The 20,902-nt window shown below is 35.9% G+C and overlaps 2 protein-coding genes across 2 annotated transcripts; one reads left to right on the top strand and one right to left on the bottom strand.

Annotated features, from left to right (window-relative positions):
* The first annotated feature begins 227 nt into the window (after positions 1-227).
* On the top strand, positions 228-15,411 carry LOC111334284 (lipid droplet-regulating VLDL assembly factor AUP1). Its single transcript, XM_022939980.2, has 15 exons — positions 228-526; positions 2,852-2,989; positions 3,900-3,984; positions 4,342-4,410; positions 4,983-5,097; positions 7,539-7,611; positions 8,074-8,110; positions 8,358-8,402; positions 9,065-9,138; positions 9,640-9,694; positions 10,289-10,358; positions 10,761-10,928; positions 12,648-12,772; positions 13,176-13,276; positions 13,696-15,411. Exons 1-15 carry the CDS (start codon positions 483-485, stop codon positions 13,718-13,720), a joined length of 1,224 nt encoding a protein of 407 aa, XP_022795715.2. The 5' UTR covers positions 228-482; the 3' UTR covers positions 13,721-15,411.
* On the bottom strand, positions 14,325-20,899 carry LOC111334283 (L-seryl-tRNA(Sec) kinase). Its single transcript, XM_088751442.1, has 6 exons — positions 20,372-20,899; positions 19,526-19,614; positions 18,803-19,004; positions 17,670-17,745; positions 16,474-16,571; positions 14,325-15,806 (listed from the first exon to the last, which is right to left on the bottom strand). The coding sequence occupies exons 1-6, from the start codon at positions 20,875-20,877 to the stop codon at positions 15,398-15,400; spliced, it is 1,380 nt and encodes a 459-aa protein (XP_088607568.1). The 5' UTR covers positions 20,878-20,899; the 3' UTR covers positions 14,325-15,397.
* Between the last annotated feature and the right edge of the window lie 3 nt (positions 20,900-20,902).

Below are 20,902 nucleotides of genomic sequence, written 5' to 3'. Positions count from 1 at the left end.
TGGGTCGATCTGAAGATATTATCGCTGTTAAAGTTTGTTACATATCCCTTTATATTTTCTAATCAGGCTTTCAAGGTGTGTTATCCGATATTTTCCTCTGCACTTGTACAAATGGAACCTATGCTATTCATTTCCATGTTATTAGATACAGGGATTAAAAAAATAAGTTAAAAATACTAAGGTGGCAAATCGATGAAGAGGTTATTTATTTCGTGTTCGACTTGCCAGAGGATTCTGAAGAACATTGGAGAAGTTATTAAATTTTCGTCAAGTACAGATCGTACAGATTTATTTGAACAACATACTTCGTAACTGAATCTGCTGGCCACAGATATTCCACTGCCGCTGGCTCCGTTGAGAACAGTCGAGTTCGCCGGGAAATAAGGCGACGTGGTATTATTCCTGGAAAAGAACTACGTTAAATTCTATTGATTTTGTTCTTTTATACTCTAAGACTACTTGCTGGTGTTATATAAGAGGCAATGGCCTCAGATTTAAGACTTACGGACTTACTGGATCGTGACAGGTAAAATGGCTGAAGTACTAATTATGCAAGTTTAACGTATAGACGAAGAAGTTGTGAAGTATGTTACAACTCCTTGTATTGAAGAAACAACATATTGATATAGATACGTATTTATGGAAAATAGATTAAACACGCATTTGCTACAACTACGTTTTTTAGGACACCACTGTGATAATAGATATGTTGTGGTTCAATTTTATCCATGGTTCAAATTTTATTTTCCTTTGTTTCGAACTCATTATCAGACATTGACATGACCGAGAACAAAGGAAAATAAAATTTGAACCAAGTATAAAATTGAACTACAACGGATACATACGTGTTATACGTATGTCTAAAATTAAAGTATCAACAAAAGAACATAATGGAAGATCTCAGAACCAAATTCTTGGAACTAACAATTTTATTAAAACCGGCAGACTGTGTGGAGAATGATTATTGAGATACTGAGAATGAAATGGGTAGCTCATGAGATTAATTTGCCCCTTTGATTTCTTCTTTGCTGGTCAAAACATAATTTGTTTTGTAAATACCATTTGTGACAACGCTTCCTTAGAAGAAAAAAAAAAACACATGTAGCCTACTGAAACACGTTTATGACTGCTGTGGCATCTTAGCTAAGTTGTAGTAGTATGCCACTGGTATCTTGAAGGCCTACAGTCAACATCAAAATTAGCTGACGTATCATGTTGGAAGAGTTCTATTTATTTGAAGAATAACATTCTTGTTTCTGCCTCACTATGAATCATTAACAGCCCCCCCCCCCTCCCCCATTCAAGGTTGGCTTAAAGTTCATGGAATCATGATACAACATTGTTTTGGGATGGAGGGGGCAAATAGGTTAACTTATGAGGATGATGGCAAAAGAGGTTAAATTGAAGTACTAAGTGGTTGAAAAGGACAATGTGTCAAACAGTGAAGGTTCTTTTCTGTTCTGTTCATTACCTTTTAGTCAGAATTTGTATTTGCGACTTATTTGCTGTCTTGTCCAGAAGGCAATATTTGATTAATTTCACACTTATTATTCAGAGAAAGCAATTTTGAATTTGACTGATCAAAGCCGGATTGAGACGTTAGTAAGATTCCTGTAGGGTATCAAGAACATCTCTATTGTAATGTTGGAATATGAATGTGGCTGGGATCAGTTATGGGATTGTCTGCTCCTGGGATTGTTCAAGTAGAGAGTGAAAATGTAATCTCACTTTGACCTCAGTTCTGAAAATGCTACATCTTGTGTAGAAGAATCTGACCGGACTGAATTGATTTTCATGGAAATATTTTGGCTGAGTCTCTCAGTCTTCATCATCCTTGTGGAATGTAAATGGTTACAAAGTATTAAATTATGTATTCTAACCACTTGCTCAGAGTGGCCCTCTGATGGGAGTATGGTGTTATAAATATTTAGAAGCTCAAGCCCTTAATCTCTGTTAAGTTACAGAAATCTCATCTAGATCTCTTAATAGCCTCTTTTACCTTCCTCTTGATATTATTGTCCTCAATACGTTTCAGTCAGCTTCTTCTACATGTTATGTCTTTGGAAAATGGAATGAATATTTTTGCTTCTGCTATATCTTCCTAACCCTTCACCCCCAAGATCTCATTTTTAGTAATTCTCTCTACTGTCTGCTATACAATTCTTATGATGTTGGGTTTGAGAATTTGGCATTGGATCAACTAATAATACCCCAATTGATATGTTTCTTTATTGTCATCATTTGTCTATTTGATATTATGTTGATATTGTAAGGAGAAATTCTGTTTTGGTCACTCATGGGAGTTGAAGGGCTAAATGGCTATGAAATACAGGTTGAAACTTACTACTGTACAATTGAAATTTAGTTGTCTAAGATCTTTGACCCTATTTAAGGCTCAATAAGCCAAATTTTAAGACCATGGAGCTCAAAATTAGGCCATCATGGTTATTATTTGTACAGATGTAAGTGATGTTACCCCCTTGCACAGTTTGCCCAGGTTCTTTCACCCCTAAGTATAGCTTCATTGCCCCCAACTTTTGAGGTAATTATGAGGTTTTAAACATATTTTGACCGACTTTTAAAGCTTGGAGGGTTGATGGCCGAGTATCATAACCTTCTACCCATGATCTCAATGTTGCGACTGCTTAGTAATGTGGCCTCTACAATTTTTAAAGACTCTACCCCGTGAAGAAAGCTAAAACTCAGATTGTGGGCAATGCAACTTCATGTTGGGGACAACACAACCATACTTTGGGGCAAGGGAACTTCACTATTGTGATTGTACAAGGGGGCAATGTCACCCATTACCTAATTCTAACATGAGGTAATTGTTTGGTTTGTTTGATTCTAGACTGCCAGATGGTGGAGGACTGTTGCTGCTTTTGTTATATTTTCCATGTGGCTTCTTACTTATGATATTTAGAATCTTCTTTGGACTTCAGCTCATTCTTATGTTGACATTGTTACCCAAAGGGTCATTGATAAGGAGGTGAGAAACTACATCGCTGTGCAGCTGCAGGGTTTAAAATTCAGGTGTGATCAGGTCAATCACAAATTCCCATTATAGCTTGAAACTGCATGCACGAGTGCATTAGCTTTTATATATATTGTAATGTATATCCTTAAATAATTGCCAACACTTGACCGTAAAAATGCCTTTTCCCGAATAGGTGCCCATCTCCTAAGCCACAATGTCAAACAAGCACCCCTCTTGCATAAGTACCTGCTCCTCTCCTCTCTTTCTTGTAGGGATAGGAGGAACATCTATTCCTGTTGCCACTTTGTTTATCACTTTTTAAGCTTCAAATACAATGGAATCAGTGCAGGAGAATAGATTCGACATCCTTTTCAATTGCTCTCACCATTGTTTTTACAAGTGTGTGAAATTTACATGTCTGAGAAAATATAATGTAAAAATGGTACTAAGCCTGTGTCAAGACTTAATTGTCATGAATGAGTGAACACACATGTATATACGCGCAGATATGCCTGTAGTGTGAAATAAAGGCAGAGGTTTTGATCAAAACAAAATGTTAGTGCCAAGGGGCTAAGGCTGACTGAGTTTACTGAGTAATACAGTATATTGTGTGGCTTAAATCTGGAAATTATTTACTGGTAAGATGTGTCTTGAATGGCTTCGAAAAGAAATGGTGTAAGTGTTTTGACATGTTTCAGTTGTACTGATCCAATGCTTTTCAAACATGTTTACTTGTAAGCATTACCAGTACCAAAATGCTAGATGTTCCAGCTCAAAGTATGAAATTAGTGAGATGAGTTATTTTAATGAATATTTCATTGTATTAGTAATATGGAAAAAAGTTATAATTTTAAATAAATTAGATATATGCTAACAGGCATTGACACGGGAAGCTAAAATTGTGTACTTTTTGATTTTGTAGGATTCTTCTCAGAGTATCCTGTACCATATTAGGTATTGTTGTGACTCAAGAAGGATTTGAAAATTATAATAAAGATGAGCATAAGGTATTAAATAAATAAGGATTCTTCAACATAGCTTTTTAACTGAGAACTGTTTGTGTTTTAGCATCAAAAGAAATCCAGCATTGCATTGGTTTTGTTTGGCTTCATGCAGTGCCTAGTCTACAAAACTTGCCCCACCTTTCTGGTTATTAGTTTCCAGGGTCATATCTATAGATGAATGATTGCTCCATAGATTACTTATTATTGTGTTATGTTCTACAACTTTTAGAAAGCAAAAAAAACTCTGAAAGTGGGAATAGAGTGCAATTATCTCAAAAAGTGGAAATCTTGTACAAAATGAGAATTATCTGCAGCATGATTGAAAGTGTAAACTATATGTTTTTCTTTTATTCCTTACAGCTTGTTGTTAGCAACCATGTTTCAACCCTGGACAATGTTGCCATAGAAACAGTACTTCCAAGTGTTATGGTAAGTCGGACCTATGACTTAATTGCCATAATGATCTTGATCTTGCCGTGTATAAGAACTGAGTTTTAGCTCATACAATTAGGAAGATGCTTGTTAATTAAAGGCACATCTTTAAATGAACAAGATTGAGATGTATTTTTATTATTAATCTTTAGTTAAACAGATAAAGTCTCATTGTTTCTGGAAAATTTCAGGTGATTTTCCTGACCAGTACCTAGACCAGTGGCTTAAACTTGCCACATTTGAACCTGAGTTACAAACTGGCTGGTCAGTTTATTTTGTGAACTTTGGTTGATCTGTGAATTAGGTGCTGTGTGAAGCTTGGGTTGCAAGTGGTTACAGTGCATTCTTAAATTAAAAACTTTTGTTACTGTGATGGCTCAACTTCATTTGCCTGACAAAAATCAGAAATAGTTGAAGTGAAAGGTGCCATTCACATTCTACTTCTACTGCTAATGACTATATATCATTAGACGAACTGTTTAAACCATAGTGACACCAATAAGTGAATTGATATCTGTAGTGAAATATTGCAGTCAGAGAATACCATTACTGTTTTTGATATTTTGCAGCCATACAGCAGATGTGATTGTCCATGGCTTTTAAAGTGGGTCCTAGGGTATCAAGAAGTAAGTGCTGACAAACAAAGAGAAGATGTAGATGGCAAGATTAAGGAGTATTTACAGGGTAAGAGCTTTTATTACATGAATGTGTAGTTGATTTAATGTTAGTAATTGCACTGAGTAATTAGTAAACAGATACAATAGTGTCGGGTGTAGACTGAAAACAATTTAAACAGAATGGGCCACTGTGCACAAGGGTTTGAGTTGCAAATTCTAGTTAAATATCAATTTTGAACAATTATGAATTGAAATTTTTAAATTGATATTACTGGTAATACTTTAATGGACAAGTTCTTATTACATTTCAGTTTTAAAGCCCCAAATAAGCAAGAAGTTTTAGGGAGGCCCTGATATGAGGGATATTGATTATTTAAACCATGTTTAGCCATCTTTTAAGGAGGTAGTAATCCTTTGCATGCGTCCTTTGCAAAATGAAGTTTTTCATGTGCTATTTGAAGTATAACCACCATAAACTATTGATATATGTGTCCTGTATAATTATATATGAACTTATATCGAGTTGCAGACACGCAAAGAGATCCTTTTAAATAGCATGATTGTTTAAGCTTCTGAAATTTATTTTTAGCCTTTCATTTTCGGCAGTTTTCTGTAAGTTGTTTAACCGCTACGATTAGCTTTTTTCAAAACAATTTAAGCCTCTCAGATTTATTTTTAACAGTTTACTGTACATTGTTTTACCGTTGCTATGCACCTCAGCCAATTGTGAATTACAACCTTACAGTTTTTTCAAAATCACTATATAATGCACCATTTATTCTTTCTTTTTGGTAGCGGCCTGATGATTGTCTTGTAAAAGGCATGAAACTCAGAGTAGCAAGTAAATGGTTTTGACCTAATTCAAGTCTACATATATATATATATATTTATATATATTTAACAATTATTCGCCGAAGGCGAGGTGAATATTGTCGAATAATCCCTGAGACAAAGTCGAGGGGATTATTCGACGATATTCACCGAACCTGAGGCAAATAATTGTTTTAGTATAATTTCAGAGCTGAACAACAGAGAAATTTCAAAAATCATAACATTTTAGTAACATTTATTAACTTTTTATTTTAACATTTTATATAAACCACGTGGAGCGGTTTAGATAGCGTCATATAAGGAACCACTCGACCAATCAGATTGCTGGAAACTCTTCGCTCAGCTCTGAAATTATACTAAATATATATATATATATATATATATATTTATATACTTTTAGGAAAAATATTGTAGTACATGAGGACGGACCGAAGCGTTTTTATTAAACTTTCTTAGACTTTTTATTTGAGTATATGTCTTTCTTAGCTCGAAGTTGTCCGTCCTCGTGTACTACAATATTTTTCCTATTATTAATTGAGGTTTGGACTGTGAATCCTTTTGGATCCTTCTAGCGCGGTGTCACTGTTGGCTCGAGGCCTTTTAACTTGTTATATATATTTATATTTAACAATTATTCGCTGAAAGCGAGGTGAATATCATCGACGAATAATCCCCGAGACAAAGTCGAGGGGATTATTCTACAATATTCACTGAACCTGAGGCAAATAATTGTTTTAGTATAATTTCAGAGCTGAACAACAGAGAAATTTCTAAAATCATAACATTTTTATTAGTAACATTTATTAACATTTTAGTTTAACATTTTATATAAACCGCGCGGAGCGGTTTATATAGCGTCATATAAGGAACCGCTCGACCAATTAGATTGCTGGAAACTCTTTGCTCAGCTCTGAAATTGTACTAACTATATATATAGTTGTTTGTGGAACTCTCAGGCCAACAAAGGTGCACCGTGCCAGGAGGATCAATAAAGATTCGCAGTCCAAACCTCACAGTAAACACGAATGTAGAAAGTTTAAAAATTGCAAGGATGGACAACTTCTGATGTAAAAAACATAAAAAATTTAATAAAAAACGTTTCGGTCAGAGACCTTCAGTTATTTACCTGAAGAAGGTCTCTGACTGAAATGTTTTTTATTAAAATTTTTTATATTTTTGACATCAGAAGTTGTCCATCCTCACAATTTTTAAACTCTCTCTCTCTCTCTCTCTCCCTCTCTCTCTCTCTCTATATATATATATATATACATATATTGCACTCTACTTTATGTATTGAGCACCGTAACACAGAAAAATCAAAATGCAGACTTCCTATCTATAACAGGATGATCAGGATTATCTGATCAGTAATTTTTGTAAACAATGTTAAGGGGGCCAAAAGCTAACAGTGGAAGGACATTTATTTAGTATTCATAAACTAACAAACCCTTTGAAAGAGTGAAGCTGAGGCCCACTGCTTGTGTAAAACTGCAAATGGTTTAGACCTCCTATAAATAACCAGCCCGTAGAGTTTGAATATTCATATAAGAATTACAGCATCAGTCTTAAACAAAATGTTGTGTGAACTTAAAAAAAAGTTTCTTAATTAAAGTGGCATTAGTTTAAACCTTATTTCTTCCGTTTCTGTTGTTGCTGAATTTTTTTTCTTTTGTTTAGGGTCTGACTTTCCTCTTTTGGGATTTCCAGAGGAACAAATAACCAATGGAAGGAGAGGCCTTCTAAAATTCAAGTAAAAATTATGTGTTGTACAGTTTTTGTGCATTTAACTTTGATTAATTACTTTTAAAGAAGTTTGTCACTGTTGAGACTAGCACAATGTAGTTTTACCAACATCCAGTTGCTTGTTGACCAAAAGTGAAGTTGACAAAAGTAAAATAGCCCTCATCATTGAGTGTAATGTATTAAAACCCAGCATTTTACTGCATAAATACATTTCTAAGGCTTGAACCTTTTACTCATTTAAGTGTAGTTGTATGTGAGCTAAATTTTATAACTTTAGAGGTGGAGAGAACCTAATGTGAAAGCTTAATTTCCGAATGAATTACTGGCTGTTGGGGTTAAGATCATGGCACTGGTATTTAGTCACCATTTTTACGTACATTGCCTGTCAACCTGCTAAGGTCAAAATATGACTGATGGACAATTTGACATATTTCTGACAGAGTTTGTTTGGTTTTCTTTACTATTACAGCCCATGGTGTTTCCAATTTAGCAGCACTATATTACCTGTAAGTGGTCTTACTGACAATTTCAATATCTTCTATGTTTTTGTAAATTTTTTATCTGTTAACAAAGATTAGCATGATTCTAGTCTCTGATGGTTAAGGGAGTTATAAATTAAGGTTAATGTAATGGAAAGGGTCTGGAATTCTTGTTAAAGTAATGGACATTTTCAAAATAAGGGTGCTTTCAGTTCCAGTGTTTGTGTTTAGCTGGAAATACCTTTACAATGATACAATGTTTGTATTTATGTAGGCATTAATCAGTGTGAGACGCCCTCTTCCTGTTCCAATACCTCCTGTGAGTTTTATTCTCATTCAGTTGCTTTCAATTTCAAATTGTCACTGTGGTGATTCTGAAGTAAAGTTTTGAGGATTCTTTGTCCATCTCTATAATCTTTTACAACATAAATGAACATAGCATGCATTGTCCGATCGATCAGTTCAGTTCAGTTTCCAAGCAAATATGTTATCAGGTTATAGAACCTTTTTGTAACTAGTTACATCATAAAAGCAATGGAATACATTTTTTCCAGGCTCTAAAACATGATAAAGCCTCTTGGGGTGGTAGGAGAACACTTGGAAAGCATATAAATCACTTGCCTTCCCCATGTTCTGATAACATCCCAAAAAAACACAAGGTTTTTGGCTGTCAGTTTTAGAGAAACAATCAAATTTATAAATATAATTTTACAGATTTCAGTTTCATACAAACATAAACTTGAGACTAAGACGTAAAAACTTCAGATTTAAAAAAGTTTTGACAAAGAATGCCTTTTATTGGATTTATTTCCTAAGATTAATTTCCTGGTTACCCTTCTATTTTTAATCCACCAAAAACTTTCTTATCAAAATTTAACTTTTCGTCAATAATTATTATAAGACAATTTAGTAAAAAAGTTTTTAAAAAAACTTTTAAGTTTCTTTTTTGACATTTTTAAAAAATATTTTCTCTATTGGTAGCATGTTTTAGGAAGTGGTTGGTGGCAGGACTTGTCGTGGTCTTTGTTTGTTCCATATACACTGTACAATATAAGGTGAGTTCCTGCCGGTGGAAATTGGGAGATTAAAACTACTCTTAACTCTTAGCCAATATCTAATAAAAGGGGTAAATTTCTAAAGAAATTGTGTATCAGTGTTGGGGTGTGTGTGTGTGCGCACGCGTGTGTGTGTGTGTTTGTGTGTGTGTGTGTGTGTGTGTGTGATTACAGGATAATTTGGGTGGACTCCCCCTGGTTCTATTTTCTTTGTCAAAGGGATTGATCCTGATGAGCTCCAAGTGAAATGAAGCCTTGTTTGTAACTTTGATTTGATTATTGTGGTCGAGTATTCTGGTCATATAGCAGGTGCCTTTTCTAGCGTACTAGAAAATAATTACACACCAGCCATTGTTTGGTAATCAAATGTTTTCATATCTTTGAACTCTGTTGGGTGTTTTATCCTGTAGGGATATGTTAATTCAATCAATATAAATACCTTATAATTTATTTTTCTTCCTGAAATCTTGTGGATGATCAAAAAATTTACTTTTTGTGTAGATTTCTTCCACCAGTAAAATCCAAAGCAGAAGACATTTCCAGTGATGTACAGAAGGTATGATACTTTCCCATCCCACACTTGTGTTTATTTACTTTCCTATTTTATTCCTAAATTGCCATGATTAATTACAGCAAAGAAAATTATTGCAAAAGAGTTTAACTCAGCTGTTTGAAATTCCCAAAGCATGGTTTCCTTCACTGCATGTTACCCAGAAAATATGTTTAACTTAGCAACCTTTCAGTACTGTATTAAAGGGGATCTACTGTATTTCCTTGAATAAGTCTCTGGTGCTTATTTAAAATTTTGGTTAAAGAGTGGGTTGCTTATTGGAATGAGGGTGCTTGATCCATGGGGCGCTTATCAAGAAACTAGTGAAGGCTTAAAAAGTTATAAATAAAGTGGCTTGAGAAACAGGTTTCACTTGAATCCCGGATACTCAAGAAAGTGAGGGAGGAAGGGGGGACACTTGTTTGAAATAATGGCCTACGGGGTGGATGCTTATTTTGAGATGGGGGGGGCTTATTAGAGCGTCAGCTCCTATTCAAGGAAATACGATATTTTCTCAAAAATAATGGCTGAAATGCACCAAGGAGGGTATGCCCAAATGTCAACAAATCAATTGCATGATAAAATTTTTTTATATTGCAGCACATGGCTAGTTCCTCTGGGCTAATGCCAACGGGCTTCACAGCTCAGGATGTAAAGGACCTAGAAGCAGGTACATCATTTTTTTTAAAGGAGCATCAGTCTCAGAGGCCTAGCAGCCCATAATTTGTGCTGCTTGTCATCAGTTTCTATATCATAGAGGGACTAGGGAATAATTCCTCCCAGATGAAGTGTTAGTTCATAGCAGGTTAACCCCCCTCTGCCCTTCCCTCCAACATTCCATCTGGTTTTCTCCTCTGGGTGGAGATGAAAGGGGCACTGTGAGGATAAAGTGTCTTGCTCAAGAAACACAACACAGTCATCCAACCAGAGCTTTGTGCTTTATTTGGGCCTCTGTGCCTGCTAACCACTTTTTCATAGTATTTCCTTGAGAGAGCTTTAGATGCTTATACCATGAAATAACTCTTCTAGTAATAAAATTCATTTTTTAATTTAAATGCGTGTTATGTTATAGTTCAAGCAAATCCCCAATCTCAGGAACCTAAGTCAGCCCCAAATGGAAGCACCCCTTCTAGCCAACCCCCTAGAAGTACAAGTCCAAACACAAGGCTGGCAAGAATGGTACAGCAGGTTAGGGAGGTACTTCCACAGGTTCCATCTTCAGCTATATCAAGAGATTTGAGTAAGTTGGTATACATAAATTGAATTACTATTTTGTGAAACCAATTTGCAGTTAATGGAACTCCATTTTATAGGTTTTCAAGAGTTTTTAATTTGCTAGTTGTTTTACACACTGTGCTGAATTTTTATCTGTGTTGTAAATTATTAATGAATAGTTGGTTAATTTAAAACTAAACTATGAGTAGCAAAAGTCTTGGCATGTTTGATTACTTTTTAAATTGTTTCATCTATCTTCCCCTCTCTCCAATCTCTATGTTGCCTGGTGCTAACAAAATGCTCACTAACTTCAGACAACATTGTTTGGGGGTAAAGGGGTGACTTTTAAGTACCTTGTTAGAGATGAAGTGCAATATTTCTGTTTATTATCCAACTGTGCTTCATAGAGCACAAATAACACCCAAAACAAGTACAAATATCTTGTGGTATTTGTACTCCAGAGGACCGGTTAGACAGGGTTTCTTGCATCACTTAAAATTCCCTGCATTGAAATAACATTGTGGTGTATTGGATAATAAATCTCTTATGATTAAACATTTTGTTATGCAGTATCGCTGAGTATTTTTACTTGATGTTTGTGTTTTGACTCACCCAATGGGCTTGTTGAAATACGCCACAACACATAAAAATACTCGGCGACACTACACAACAAAACATTTACTAAGATATAATTTGTTATGTTGAGTAAAGGGTTGCCAACCACCCATTCAAGGTAGACATACTAACTACATTGGCCACTTATTCATTATTATTAAATATTGTAAATATAAATCTGTGCTGTAATTTTTTTTATTAAAAGCTAGATAAAGATTGTTAGTCGTGTTTAGTCCTATTGTGATAGTACTACGTAAAAGAAGTATTCTTAGTGCAGTGGGGAACAATGCAACCATCTAAACCTTGCATCTCTATTTTAACTTTTCATTCATCCCTCACAGTCATAGACTAAACTGAAGAACTGCATACAAACAACCATAATCTGACATCTTGCTATTTTGGCCTAATGGTCGTGGCCTAATGGTCTGTTCACTGAATTCTGTGTCAAGAGGTCTGGGTTCAAGACCCTGCTGATCTGAGTCAATGTGTTGTTTTCCTGGGTATTAGACCCTTCACTCTAATAATAATAATAATAATAATAATTTATTTCTTTTAGAGCGCTATTTACAATGACAGATCAACAGCACTTTACACTCAATGTATAAACCCACCCATCCCACCCCAGGGGAGGACATCCATCACAGCAATCTCGTGTGTGGGAAATTAATGTCTCCTACCCCCAACCCTGCAGGAGATGGGACCTCCATTTATTCGTCCCTATCCGAGAAGACTAAAATATCTAACCATTTCTTGATGTTCTACAAAGGTAACAAATTCTTCTCAATTATTTTAAGACCTTGAGTGTTGGTCCAGCCAGGGCTTGAACCCTTGACCCCCCACACAACAGTCCAGTGCACTATCCATTGCATGGGCTAACTGGGTGGTGGTTTAACTCTCACAGTGCCTCTCCCCACCCAGGAGTATAAATGGGTAACAGAAAACTGTCAGGGAGGGGCCTGATGAAACACTGGGAGGTAACCTTGTTACCCCCCATCCAGGTGGGATTAGTAATACTCCTACTTGCTTCATGCAACATGGAAACAGGAATAAGCTCAGGCTGTGGAGGGGGGGGGGGGGTGCAACACAGACTTCATCCTCCTAAATCCATTGCATATTCTATTTATTCAAGGTCAAACACACTGTGTTGATACAACCATCACCAATATTTTGGAAGGAAGAGTCATCTACACACCAGAGAAAGAAGCTAAGTCAGATAACGAAGTGAAGAGTGCCTCTTTAGGAAATTCTAAAGAAGTGAGTGTTTTTGTACATACAGTGAGTCAGGGCAATCTACAATGCAGCTCAAAGATAAGGAGACCAAAATATATGCCAAAAAAAAAGCTAGTATAAGACTAGTCTATGAGTAGACACAGAAAAGTCTTCAGAAATGAACCAGATGTGTCTTACAGTAGATTCATTTGCCTAATTAGTATGTATAAGCCAGTTGATTGTTAACTCCATTGTGGAATGGTCATTGTTGATCTCAATGGGTATTGCATTCTTCAGTAAAAACTGTTGGTTAAACTACACCAAATATCCATCAATCATCTTGTGTTTCTTTTGGCTGTGTTTGTCTATTCACTACTGTGGACCAGTTAACTTTCTACAACTTTTATTGTGTTTGTTCATTCTTTTTAATCAAAATTATTTCTTTCAGAAAACTCCAACTACTCCACAAATAACATTTTCACGAAATTCAGAGGAAAGGCAGAGACTTCTAAATCAAAGGAAAGCACAAATGCTTGAGAATGCAAGAAGGTAATTAGTTAATGTTGCAAATTTTATGTTCTAACACTGGTATCATAAATGTTATAAATACAATCTGGTCCTATTGATTGAAATGGTACCGTATGATGACTGGAATGATATAGTCTGGACAATTTAATTGTCACTTGAGAGCAATATATATTCAGTGACAGATGTAAACCAGAATTGGTTTTGTTTGACATTTAAATGGGATAGGTCTAGAAAACGTTTGCCTCCCTCTTAACCAGTTAGATGCACAACTAAAGCCAACCACATTCTGGTCATGTTTTATTTTTCTTAAGGCAGTTTGCTTGTTTTTACTATTAGTTATCAAAGGCTCCTTTCTTTCCTACTATTGGCATGTGTGATCACTTTCAATTGGTTTTGGCCTTGGTTTTAAAATGACTTATCTTTTGTCATTTCTATTTCAGGCGCTTTAGGGACAATCAGCTTTAAGACTAGTGATAGCAATCATGATAATGTTGAGTTTCTTGGAAGCTAACCTGTCTGTGTTTTCCTCAATATATGTTGGTTTGAGCAGATTATCCTAGTCCCTAGCTTTGTTTTGAAGCTTTGGGTTCAAATTAATTGTTCATAATATATAGCACATTTATCATCCATAATTACTATATTTGTCTTCCTGATAGTTTGTACCACCAGATGTTGGGTATATGTTTTCCTCCCCCATTTCTGACTTCTCACCTGTAGCTTTGTTTATTGTATGCTAGAAGTATATTGAGTTATGCTAGTTGATATTTATGAGAAAAAAATGCCTTAACTTTTATATGAAGTAATTTATGAAATGCTCCCACTTATAGTGGGTCACACAAAATCCAGAATGGTGCACAAAGGTGAATTTTAGGATAAAGTTTGTAGTGTACTTGAATTATGTTTACTTGACATTATTGCTGGGTTATAGACTGTGAGATAGACATTGGAATGTATATTACTGAATTGGGAAAAAATAGCAACCTACTCTAAAGCAACATGCTGGGTATGACTAAAAGTATATTTTGAGACTTCAATATAACATTGTAAGAATGCATAGACCAACACCAACTTTTACTAGAATATTCATATTTTTAGTTTTTTAATAGATATCAGGCACATACAGTGTAAATCCCCAATTGGGGCTCAAATGTAATTTTGTTGGGAAGAGAGCCAACCAGCCATCAAAAGTTCTTACAATTAAGAGGGTGAATGGGGTTGTCTATTGTTAATAGATAGTCCTATCAATAATAATTGATATTCCTTAGAGTAACTGGGGTATGAATGTTTGTAGCAACAGGTTTAATTAATCGCTACACGTATGTTTTGATGAAAAGTGAAAGCTTCTAGTGCAGAAAGAAGGCAGGCCTAAAAGTATACTTACTTGAGTTTGAGAAACGAATGAATGCATAACCTAAAATTTCAAGCTATTATTGGATGTTATGATGTTAACTTGATGCACATTTTTTTCAATCAATCAGCACTGCGTCTTTTTCCAGTGTTGCTTTCTAATTGCTCCCAAGTTGAGTTCTCACAAATTCTTGATTGTTTTACTGTGGAACCCAACAAACTCACTGGTTTTATTTCAATTGATAAATTAATAATTTGATCCAGTAGAAAAGGAGCCCATGTTGCAGGTAAATACAAATGATAAATTAAAAGTTTTAAGTTAGGAATGGTACCGGTACCCAACTCTAGCTGGTATACTGCCATCAAGGTAGACAGTCATATAATGTAACTTGCATATAATAAACATCTCATAAGCATCTGTTAGAGCTCAAAATAACTATTAGCCAATTTATAAGAAGATTAAATTGAAATAAAATGAAAACCAAAGGGCCTCTTTTTGTCAAACCAAAAAGTGATATGACAAATTGATTTTTCCTAGGAATAAAAGTTCTGTCATTTGTTGACTTTAGTTTTTAGTTTTCTTTACCCTGATGTACACCACAAATCTTGACAATCACAAGGTTTTGACGAGAAGCAGTAAGTTAATCTGGCAACATTGTAAATCCACTATTTTTAGTAAGACTTAACTAATAAGTAGTAATTAACTTCTAGCATAACACTAGTAGCTTAATATTTACTGTGAGAATTCTATAATTTGCATATTTATTCCCTGTCTGTTGTTAATAAAGTACAGTCCTATGATTGAGTAATTTCACTGAATAATTCTTGCACAAATGACTTAAATTCTTCTTTATCTTCAACATCTGGAAAGCAATTGAGACAAAAGTGTGATCTAGAATCCCCAATTTTTGACTTTCCAGCCACATTGTTTTCAAAACATGGAGTACTTCCTTGAACAAGACCAATTTTCTTTTCATCAGTTAAAACTGATTCCTTGCAAGCTGTGTTAAGTGTTCTTTCACTTGAATCGTCCCTTGTGAACTCTGTGTGATCTCCAGGGAAGTGTTGTTTAGGACCTAGAGTCCTCTTGTATTTTCTGCTGCATTTAGAATGGCTCTTGATGCTGTGTAAACTGTCTAGAAATTCCTTCTTCTGCTTGTTGAACTCAGCTGCCAATGACTGAAGCTCTTTTTTCCCCTTTCCACTCCCTGCATTGGTAATATTTCAGGAAAAGTAAGGCACATTAATTTTTTACCCTTAGTAAGAGTAAATAATAATGATAATAATAATTAAAAGGTAAACTTTCCCCCCACCTTTCCCCTTAAATAAAAATCATCATCTCCTCTCCAAGATGTCAATCAAGCAGAAACAGTACTGCATTATTATACTGTATAATGTTTATTTAAAGAAAATAAAGTCTTTCTTTGAGCTCATCTTAGAAGGAACATGAATGAACCACAAGAGCAACACTCCATTTTTTACAAAAAGTGGAAGGAGAATCTATCAAGAGAAACTTGCACTGCACCAATTGCTGTTCAAGACATAATTGACATTGACAACTAAAAGCATCAATTATTCAAAATGTTTTAAATTAGTTCTATGTGATGGTGAACATGTTTTCTGACCTCAAAACATTTTTCACTGACCTTGAATTAAATTAATTATCAAACAAGCCAAATCCACCTTTACATTTGCTACACTCGATCGACTACTTCACAAACCTTTCTGGAACCCTCAAAACAAAATTCCCTGACTTTTCACTGACTTGATGAGAACTAGGATTTTCCCTGACTTTTCCCTGACTTTGAAAAATTTTGGTTTTTCCCTGACCATGGCAACCCTGAATGTTCTTCATTTCTAATTGTTAAAACCTGCCTTTTGCCTCAGTGATGGCCCTGGTGACATATTTTCTGAGCACCTGGTCAGTCTGATAAACAATACTTGTTATGCAGGCCATTCTTGACCTTTCCTTTGAAAGAGCGAAAAGAGCCTTGATCACTTTTAATTAATAACTTTCTTGTTAACTGAAGGATTAAATAGAGATGTTAATTATGGTTGGCAATGCATCAAACCGTAATTATGAAGTGAACAATGTATTTAAGGGCCATTTATCCTTAGCTTAAACCATTAAAGTAACCAGAGTAATATTGCTAAATCATTCATTAGGATTAAGCGAATAATGGAAATGATTGCCAGCCTAAGAAGCTTTGACTGTTAAAGCAATTCTCCTTGTCAGCACCAAAGATAAAGTATAGAGAGGAGTTTGGAGAATATGGATGTTAGGGTATAAGGTTAACAGTATCTAATACAGACAAGTAAATGGCTCTGAATTTGAATATATGAAAATCATATATGTGTACTGTGGTTTCAGGAAATGCATGAAAGTGATCCTCACAGTAATGAACCCTACTTAATATGTAGTAGTGGAAATAAGGCCTAAGTTGGCTTGTTAGCTCAGTTGCTAGAACACTGCACCAGTATCACAGAGGTCATGGGTTCAAATCCCATACGGGCCTCAATTTTTTTCAAGCCTTATTTCTACTACTACATTCATGAGTAGGGTTCACTACTGCAACAGTGTACAGGCGAGAGAACAATAGGACATGTAGTCCCCTACTAGGTTCATCTACCTAAACCAACCCCAACCCACCCATCCCACCCCAGGGGAGGACATCCATCACACAATAATCTCGTGCGTGGGAAATTAACGTCTCCTACCCCTAACCCTGCAGGAGACGGGACCTCCATTTATTCGTCCCTATCTGAGAAGACTAGAATATCTAACCATTTCTTGATGTTATAGAAAGGTAGCATATTCTTCTCAATTATTTTAAGACCTTGAGTGTTGGTCCAGCCAGGGCTCAAACCCTCAACCTCCCACACAACAGTCCAGTGTGAGCTAAGTGAGAGGTGGTTTTTAAGGATCACTTCCAAGTAAATACCACTTGTTTCAATGTCATTCATGATCATTCAGTCAGGGAGGAGTTATGTAACTTACTTGTTGACTTAGTTAACATCTTCCTAAACACAAAACAGTTATCATCAGATATCACAATCACTTTCCAACCTTCTCCTCAAAGTCCTCCACTGATATTATCTCTGGGTGCTTCAAAGCTTCTCTAATAAGGCAAGTCACACTTTCCCTAAAGGAAAACTTGAATACATAAGTTAAATGCCTGGGGTGTACATAATAGTTAAATAATACTTTTCCCTTTGTAAGCAGGGAATAATTTGGGGTTCAATGAATTTCACTAGTAAAAATTTTCCAGTCTTTTAAGAATGTTTTCGAAGTATTCAGAGAAATTGGTTGTAAGATAGTCTTAAAGATCTGCCTCCATATCATTCCTCTCAAAGCAAATATCTACATATGGTGCACGATCCTCGTAGTAGATAGCGCTATTTAAGCAATAGCGAAAATCAGACCTGAAAAAAAAATCAGGCCTGTATGGGATTCGAACCACTGACCTCTGTGATACTAGTGCAGCGCTCTACCAATTGAGCTAACAAGCCAACTGGGAGCAGGCTGTTGAGTTGATTTGCACTAGTATCGCAGAGGTCAGTGGTTCGAATCCCGTACAGGCCTGATTTTTTTCAGGTCTGATTTTCGCTATTGTGTAAATAGCGCTATCTACTGCGAGGATCGTGCACCATATGTATCTAATACCGCAGTTCAAAATATATGAACTTAATATATTTCATTGTATCTGATTTATCACTTTCACGGGTTTATTATGAATCAAAACTTAACGGCCTGCTCCCAGTTGGCTTGTTAGCTCAATTGGTAGAGCGCTGCACTAGTATCGCAGAGGTCAGTGGTTCGAATCCCGTACAGGCCTGATTTTTTTCAGGTCTGATTTTCGCTATTGCTTAAATAGCGCTATCTACTGCGAGGATCGTGCACCATATGTATCTAATACCGCAGTTCAAAATATATGAACTTCATATATTTCATTGTATCCAAAGCAAATATCATTGTAAATGAATTTCCAAACTTGTTTTAATTTTGATGCACAATTTTGCACATGATCTCTTTCTTCTACAAAAAAAGTCAGTAATTGTTTCAGAGAAAAGCAGTAAATTAAGAAAGTTCCAAGACCTGTTATATGTAGCATTCATATTATGGATAGACTCTTGAAAGAATTTGGATGTAGTGGAATAAAATAATGCAACCATTAAATACTTTTCAGTGGATCGACCTACATTATTTTAATATCCCACTGTTCTTCAGATTTAATTGTGACACTGAACTGCTCCCAAGGAAACTTATCAGGCTCAGGAGGTTCCATTTTACTAAACATATTCTTCATGGTGTCTGAGGACACTGGATGGCTCCTTGAGCTGTTTCTCTTCTCCGCAATTTCAAGAGAACACTGCAAGAACACCTCTGCAAACCCAGTTCTGTCTTCCTTGAAAGAAAAAAAGTGACAGCTGAAATGCCTTTTTCCATTATCAAAATTATAGAAACTAGAATTTTATTTAGTGTCTGTGGCAAAAGAAGTTTTGGAAAAGATTTTTGTTGGTGAGCCAAGTGCTTATTAAAACAATGGATAGACTCAGTAACTTACCTAATAACTGGATGGAGTATGAAAAGCACCCCAGAGATTAGGGGTGCCATCCCAAAGAGTAACATATGGGACAGAGTAGGATTGCCATTACATATAAATTTATATCAATTCTAACAGTTTGTACAGGAGTCTCTCACATACAGAACATATCTCCAAGTCTCCTTTACCAAGTCACAAATCTCACAGAAGGTAAAATGTTTCCTCCCTTGAAAATTATCATGTTTTCCTTCTAGCCTTTAGGACTTTGAGAAGTTGGTATCTTTGTCCAACTCTATTGCCTATACATCATTTAATTCCACAGATAGCGATACCTTTGTGTAGGCTTTAAAGTCCATGTGAATGTGTGAAAATTACTCACATTTTCTTGCTAGCTGGACATACTCATACCGCATACTGTGATAAAACATATTGTCATCCACTAACATAACATGAGCAGTACCAGTCCACCTGTAACAATGACAGTTCTTTTAATGATGGGATTCTAGGTAACCTTGGGTGGCAACCCTTAGCTTACTTTAAGCTTACTCTGCTGGCTTAGATGTATATGTCTAGCCTGTATGTACCTTGTCCCCCCTCCCCTCCCCTCTCTCTCTCTCTCTCTTTCTCTCCTCCAATAAGTGGTAAATGTGGTGGATTAGACTCCATTGTGAAGTGTCCAACAAGGAGCCTTAGCTATCTAACTATCACAGTGTCACTCTCTGTCTAGCAAGATAAATATGTAGAGTAAATGTATCAACAAACTGTGGGGAAGACCGGAAAAAATACAGAGGGGAACCACCTCAGCAAAAGACTGGTTGCTCATCTGGAGAATAGCACTACTCCTACTAGCTTTATGCCATTGAAACGATAAGTTTTGCCTCCCCTCCTGGCTCAGATGCTAATTCAGAGGAAAATTTACCTTACTTTTACACTCAACTCATCAGATGCAATCAATTGTAGACATAACTAACCAGTCATAAAGTTTATAAATACTGAGCACAGGGCTTGACAAGAAGAATAGAGGAAGAGGAAGGCTTCTTAACTCCTTCTCATGTCTTTGTTTATAGGGAGCCTATCCACAAATCTCAAATGGGAGCCTCCTAACAGCACTAACCATATTAACTCCCATAATCAAAAGGTGTTTTACTAGCCGCTATATTAGCAAACGTGGAATCTAAAATTCTGTGGTCTAGTATACGATTTTAAAGACTGATATTTACTTTACCTCCAGCTACTTGAGCCTCTCTCGATGCAGGAACACTTTCTTTCTTTCCTAGATATACTCCCTAGAAAATTGTCCCAAAACTCTTGAAAGCCAGGTAGTCCTTCGCTCTTTACTTCAACTGCCTTAGGTTCTGATCCGCATCCCTCATCTCCATTTTCACATGGACTGGATTGTATCAAATTTATGATTTTTTCGACTGCTTCAAGTATATATTTCCTGTGCTGTTTCCATAAAGAGTAATTATCAAGACTTTCGCTTTTTTCAACCCTGTTTTCAGTTGCCATGTCCAAAACGTTTTGAGAAGGGTTTCCTTTACTGCAACTATACAAATCTAAATCAGAAGGAATCAAGTCATCATAACACACATATATCGTGTGAAAAGAGCCCTCCGTGATTTCATGCACATATTTGTGCAATTTTTTGGAAAATGAAGACTTTCCAGCTGCAGGGATTCCACAAATTAACACTACCCCAATTTGGCTCGTTTCGTCCGCCATGTTGATCATTGGGACAAACACCAAAGAAACTGGG

The sequence above is a fragment of the Stylophora pistillata genome, chromosome 1 (assembly GCF_964205215.1).
Source record: "Stylophora pistillata chromosome 1, jaStyPist1.2, whole genome shotgun sequence".
In the NCBI taxonomy this organism is placed as follows: Eukaryota; Metazoa; Cnidaria; class Anthozoa; order Scleractinia; family Pocilloporidae; genus Stylophora; species Stylophora pistillata.
This window is presented reverse-complemented; position numbering and strand designations above follow the sequence as displayed.

Excerpts from the sequence above, each read along its gene's own strand:
- LOC111334283 (XM_088751442.1), bottom strand. The coding sequence starts at position 20,877 with ATGATCAACATGGCGGACGAAACGAGCCAAATTGGGGTAGTGTTAATT. Across the intron at positions 17,746-18,802 it reads CAGTGGGATATTAAAATAAT|GGAAAGTGTGACTTGCCTTA; the intron begins GTAGGTCGATCC and ends GTTTTCCTTTAG. Across the intron at positions 16,572-17,669 it reads TGGAGGACTTTGAGGAGAAG|GAAAGGTCAAGAATGGCCTG; the intron begins GTTGGAAAGTGA and ends GCTCTTTCAAAG.
- LOC111334284 (XM_022939980.2), top strand. The coding sequence starts at position 483 with ATGGCCTCAGATTTAAGACTTACGGACTTACTGGATCGTGACAG. Across the intron at positions 527-2,851 it reads GACTTACTGGATCGTGACAG|ACTGCCAGATGGTGGAGGAC; the intron begins GTAAAATGGCTG and ends GTTTGATTCTAG. Across the intron at positions 10,929-12,647 it reads AGCTATATCAAGAGATTTGA|GTCAAACACACTGTGTTGAT; the intron begins GTAAGTTGGTAT and ends TATTTATTCAAG.